Source organism: Euprymna scolopes, chromosome 29, assembly GCF_053919585.1.
Source record: "Euprymna scolopes isolate OS-2025 chromosome 29, ASM5391958v1, whole genome shotgun sequence".
Lineage (NCBI taxonomy): Eukaryota > Metazoa > Mollusca > Cephalopoda > Sepiida > Sepiolidae > Euprymna > Euprymna scolopes.
The window spans coordinates 19,182,195-19,187,601 of record NC_136510.1 but is presented as its reverse complement, the minus strand read 5'-3'; the positions used below and the strand labels follow the sequence as shown (position 1 = coordinate 19,187,601).

Below are 5,407 nucleotides of genomic sequence, written 5' to 3'. Positions count from 1 at the left end.
TGTGTGTGTGTGTGTGTGTGTGTGTGTGTGTGTGTGTGTGTGTGTGTGTGTGTGTGTGTGAAAAGTCTCTAACTAACTCTTCTGAATATTTGGTTTACAGAGTTGAAACTTGATATATAGGGTATTTGGACCTGTAGTACACTTTCGATTTCGTTTTCAGCCGGCAAAACATGCTGTGTTTAAAATTGAAAACAAGACATTTGACATTGACAGGGTAATTCGAATAAAGCATTATGCCTGCTGTTTCTTTTGTGCATGCGCAAAATTAAACATTTATAGCTGCAATTAGCTTCATTTTTAACTTTTCCCATACATATGTCCTTAACTCAAACGATAAAGATGCTAAAGCGATAGATTAATGACTAGGGCTATGACAACAGCATATTCTTTTCATTGTTTTGACTCTCGAGTATATATCCGACACAGTTAGACACAGTTAGAACCACATCTTTTTATATAAAAGCATATAAGATATCAGCGGATATACACTAGAGAGTCAAAACAATGAAAAGAATATGCTGTTGTCATAGCCCTATTAGTGACGAAGCCTAGAGCACTAAAGTTCTAGTTTCGATTTTAGCAGATGGTATCTGTCATATCTTTTTATGACTTTTGAAATCATTGCTATATATTGGATAATCATCAAGAGAGAATGGGTTCTATAATAATAAATACGAAATTTGTATGAATTAAAATATAATATCTATGCATATTTTACGACCGGGTAACGCCGGCGGCCTACTAGTGGTAAAATTATACAAATGTTCACGATAGAAATGTACAGATGCACGGCTGGAGATAAAAACAAAAAAAAATCAGCATTCCTTATCTCCTTACCACTACCTGTTGTTATTTTCAGACAGTCTTTTGACTTTCTGACACTTTTGGCTTCCGTGGAACTCATGTTTAGACGACTTCATTTTGTTTGTGTGAAGTCAGAATCTCTCGCTTTTTATGGCTAATTAAACTATTTTTTGTACAAACAAATTTAATTGAATATCTTAGGATTTTACTTTACTAATTATCTTTGAAATAGACCCAGAAAACTAATATTTATCTTTCAAGGGATTTTTACAATGAAACTGTTTGCAAGCTTTTTTTTTTTTTTTTTTTTTTTTTCAAAACTCTCGTTTTCTTCATTTTAGCCTTTAGTTCTCACATTCAATCAGCGATATTTCTGACAAAGGGGAAAGAATTCATGTATTCTGTGCTGGAACATAACACACATTACACTCATCTTTGGCTATTTTTTTCTTACCTTAAAGTAGTAGTTTTTTGTTGTTGTTTTGGTGGAGTACGTATAATTCCTTACATTAAGTGGCTTCATGCCTTTCTGTGTCTGTTTCCATTAAAAACAAATCGATGAAACGATGTGCAAATTGATTCACGAAAACTCAAAACCGCTGAGGTGATCGTTTAACGCCATTAAACATAGTCGATTCTGCGTGGTTTTTCGAGGGTTTGTTGGGGAGAGGCACTCAGATTAAGGGTTCGTTATAGGGTAAGTAATATTCTTTAAATATATTTTCAGTATAACTTCCCCCCTCACACACACACATAGTTAAGCGATCACCTCAGCAGACATTTTGATTGTTGTTTGTAAAGAACACAGCATTTCATCGAAATAAATTTTTTAAAATCTTACAAACAGTTATCACACGTTTAAAGTATATGGGTCGGTAGAGAATTTAATTCTGCTTCGTTTTGTATAAATTATTTGTTGGTTTTTTATTTTATTTTATTTTTGCTTGTTTATGAATTCTAGGCTATTAAATATTCAGTTTTGTTCAGAATTTAAAAAATACAGAAAAATCTTTATGGTGTACATACTCGTCACGATATCATATTCCAAATATCACATAAATTGGTCAAGTAGATTTTTTTTCAATTAAGAAAATCAAAGTTTATGGTGAAACAAGGATGGTATGTCGCTATCCGACATGTTTAAAATTTATCATTGGTTACCGCCCCCCCCCCGAACAACTCTTTAGAAATGGTGATCTAAATCACACTTTATGTAAATACGATTACTAGTAAAAGCTGAAAATAGCAAAAAGTGCGTTGGTTAACCACCGGAAGTCTTACCTTTTAGAAGTTGTTTTTTATGGTTATTCGAGTTTTATTAACACATTCACTATTATGTTATGTCTCTAATGATGTGTGTGTGTTTTGTATTGACTTTGACTTTGACTTTGACATATAGATGTTTGCGGTCCAGGTTTTGGACCTGTTCATCGTTCCAAGGGAAAAATTTCCTAGACAACTTTGTGGCATGTGTGGCACAGAAACCTAGGAATTTGCACTTCCATTTAGGAGGATGGACAATATAAACTCGGACGTTGGCGATCTGCAAAGACGACTTTCTTGTATCATAGATCCCATGGATGTACTTGTAGAGATCGATCATTTCACCACGATTTTTCCGATGCTCAAGAGTGGCCAGTCTCAGGGTTCTCAATCTTTCAGAATATGGTTTGTCCTTCAGTGATGCCAGCAGCTTGGTTGCTCGGCGCTGTACGTCTTCCAGATCACTGCATAAGGTCTTATGATGCGGCTGCCAGACAGAGTGTCAATACTCCAAGATAGGACGCACAAGGCTCTTGAAGAGTTGCACAAAGACTGTATTCGAGAGGAAATCAAAAGTGCGGCAAATGATCCCGACAACTTTATTTGCTTTTGCGATGGATTTAGCTACATGTTCCTTGGAACTCAGTTTGTTGTCGATGTAGACGCCTAGGTCTTTCTCATAATCATGCTCTTCCAGTGTTATCACTTTCAACGTGTATTTAGCCTCTGATCTCCAGCTCCCTAGTTTCAGGACGCTGCATTTATGTGGGTGAAAACGGAGCAACCAGTCCTGTGACCAGTTCTGCAAGTTATCTAGGTCAGCCTGTCGGCTGTCTGTGGCTCCTGGGATGTCACTACGTGTGAACAACTTTGTGTCATCTGCAAACAGCTTCATTTCACTTTGGCAGAGTTTGGGTAGGTCGTTTATGTAGATGACGAATAACATTGGGCCAATGACATTTCCATGTGGTATCCCGCTCGTTACTCGTGCTGGTCTTCATTTTGCTCCATTTACTACTACACACTGTTGCCTAGCATTTAGGAACGCCTGAATCCAGTTGAGGACTTTTCCCTGAATGCCATATGACTCAATCTTTGTCAGGGAGTGACGGTGGGGCACGGAATCGAAGGCCTTCATGAAGTCCATGTATACGATGTCAATACTTCCTCCTGCATCGAGAGTTTCTGTCCAGGTATCCATAACATCCAGAAGCTGAGTAGTATAGGATCTTCCCTGTACAAAGCCATGTTGCTCTGTGCTAATAAGGTGATTTTCCCTTAAATGCCTTATAACTTCTTCCCTGGCGAGTTTTTCCATCACCTAACAGAGTATGCATGTGAAACTAATTGGTCTGTAGTTACTCGCTTGTAGTCGGCTTCCCTTCTTGAAGACGGGGGAGAGTGTTGCTGTTCTCCGGTCCTGTGTTACTTGTCCCCCTAGCAGAGATTTACGGAAAAGCAATGATACTGAGTGTGCCAAGGTATCAGCAGACTTTGAAAGAACAAGAAGGTTGATGCCGTCTGGTCCTGCAGCCTTGTTGATCTGTAAGTTCTTGAGTAGTTTCCGTTCTTTTTCTTCAGAGATTTCGAATGTTTCTAAAGGTACGTTATACTCAGTAGGTGGTGGGTCGGGTAGCGGACCATCGTCTTCTCGGGTGAAAACGCTCTGGAAGAAATCATTTAGTATATCTGTTTTTTCTTTGTCTGATGTTGTTTTACTTCCATCTTCCATTTTTAGTTTTCCTATTCCCGATTTCGTTGTCGTCTTGCTTTTAACGTATGAGCAAAATGCTTTGGGATTACTCTTAGCCTCAGCTGCTACCTGAGCTTCTAGACCTTTTTTTGCTTTCCTGCATTGTTTGGAAAAAATGACTTTCTTTTAATTTAGAAAAATAAATGTGAAAATTTGGAAGGGGAAAATTCTTTTAAAAAGCTATAAAAAAAATGGAAATTTTTGGTAAACAATTGGAAAAAATATTAAATTTGTAATTATGGTTAAAATATGTGTGTGTGTGTGTGTGTGTGTGTGTGTGTATGTGTGTGTTGTTTATTTTATTTATTTATTTTTTTATGCGTTTTTTTTTTCTTTGCGTTGTGGTGGAAACAAAATTGACTTTTTTTTCAATTTGGAAAGAAAATGTTCCAGGTGAAAATTTGGAAAAACTATTGTGCTTACATAAAAAATTGAGCCTCAGCTGTTACTGAGAAAGCTTAGTAACCACTTTTTACCGTTGTAAACGAAAGTTGAAAAAAAATGGCGGCCAGAGAAAACTATTACGGAAAACATCGGGATAGTAAAAGTGTTAATATTATAAATAGATCTAGTCAGGAAAAAAATTGTTAATGTGATATTCGTTCACAACTGACCCGAATACATCTAAAACAAACTCGAATAACCCTAAAAAGCAACTTCTTATAAGGTAAGACTTCCGTTGGTCAACCATCGCACTTTTACTTAACAGTAAAAGTGCACTGGGGGAGTGGGGGACCACCCGAAGTTTACCCTTACGAAGTTGTTTCTCTTTTTATATTCAACCGTTTACAGGTGTATTCGGGTCTGCTGCAAACAAATTTCATAGTTTAAATTCTCGCCGACAAGAATATCGTACGATAGGAACACCGTAAAAATCCAATACTATCTATAACAGCTTTTGTGCAATGGCCGCCATCTTTTTTTTTTTTTTTTTTTTTAAACAAGGAAAAAAAGTGTTATGGTATTTTTTTTTTTCTTTTCCTAAACAAGCGAAAAAGAAAACGATTTTTTTTTTCGTAAAATTTGCTGTTCTTAACATGGGTGGGGTTGGGTGTGTCTATACCGACCGCCGTTCTTAACATGGGTGGGGTTGGGGATGTCTATTCCGACATCTGTTCTTATCATGGGGAGGTTGGGGTGTCTATTCCGACAGCCGTTCTTAACATGGGGAGGTTGGGGGTGTTTATTCCGACAGCCGTTCTTAACATGGTTGGGGTGTTTATTCCGACAGCCGTTCTTAACATGGGGGGGGTCTGCTACAATAACTGCAAATTTCTGCGCATGCGTACCGTCTTCACCGTCGTACACGAAAGTTTTTGAAAACAATGGCGGGCAGACATAACTAACTATACAAGCAACCACGGGTTAGTGATAGTGTTACTTGTGTAAATAATTCGTGTCAGCGACAAAATAGACTGTGATATTTGTTCGCAGCAGACGTGAATACACATGTAAACAGTTGAATATAAAAAAAAATCACCTTCTTAAAGGTAAATCTCCTGGTGATCCCCCAGTGCACTTTCACTTTTCACATTTGTCACCCAAATAATTTATAGTAAATAAAGAATAAATGAAATCTCTACCGAC

At 37.3% G+C, this 5,407-nt stretch overlaps 1 protein-coding gene across 1 annotated transcript; it reads right to left on the bottom strand.

Annotated features, from left to right (window-relative positions):
* Positions 1-3,064: 3,064 nt before the first annotated feature.
* LOC145252858 (uncharacterized) lies at positions 3,065-3,385 on the bottom strand. The gene has a single exon (XM_080112871.1). The coding sequence runs from the start codon at positions 3,383-3,385 to the stop codon at positions 3,065-3,067; it is 321 nt and encodes a 106-aa protein (XP_079968997.1).
* Between the last annotated feature and the right edge of the window lie 2,022 nt (positions 3,386-5,407).

Bases quoted from the DNA above. Each gene is read 5' to 3' on its own strand.
- LOC145252858 (XM_080112871.1), bottom strand. From the start codon at position 3,385: ATGGAAAAACTCGCCAGGGAAGAAGTTATAAGGCATTTAAGGGAAAAT.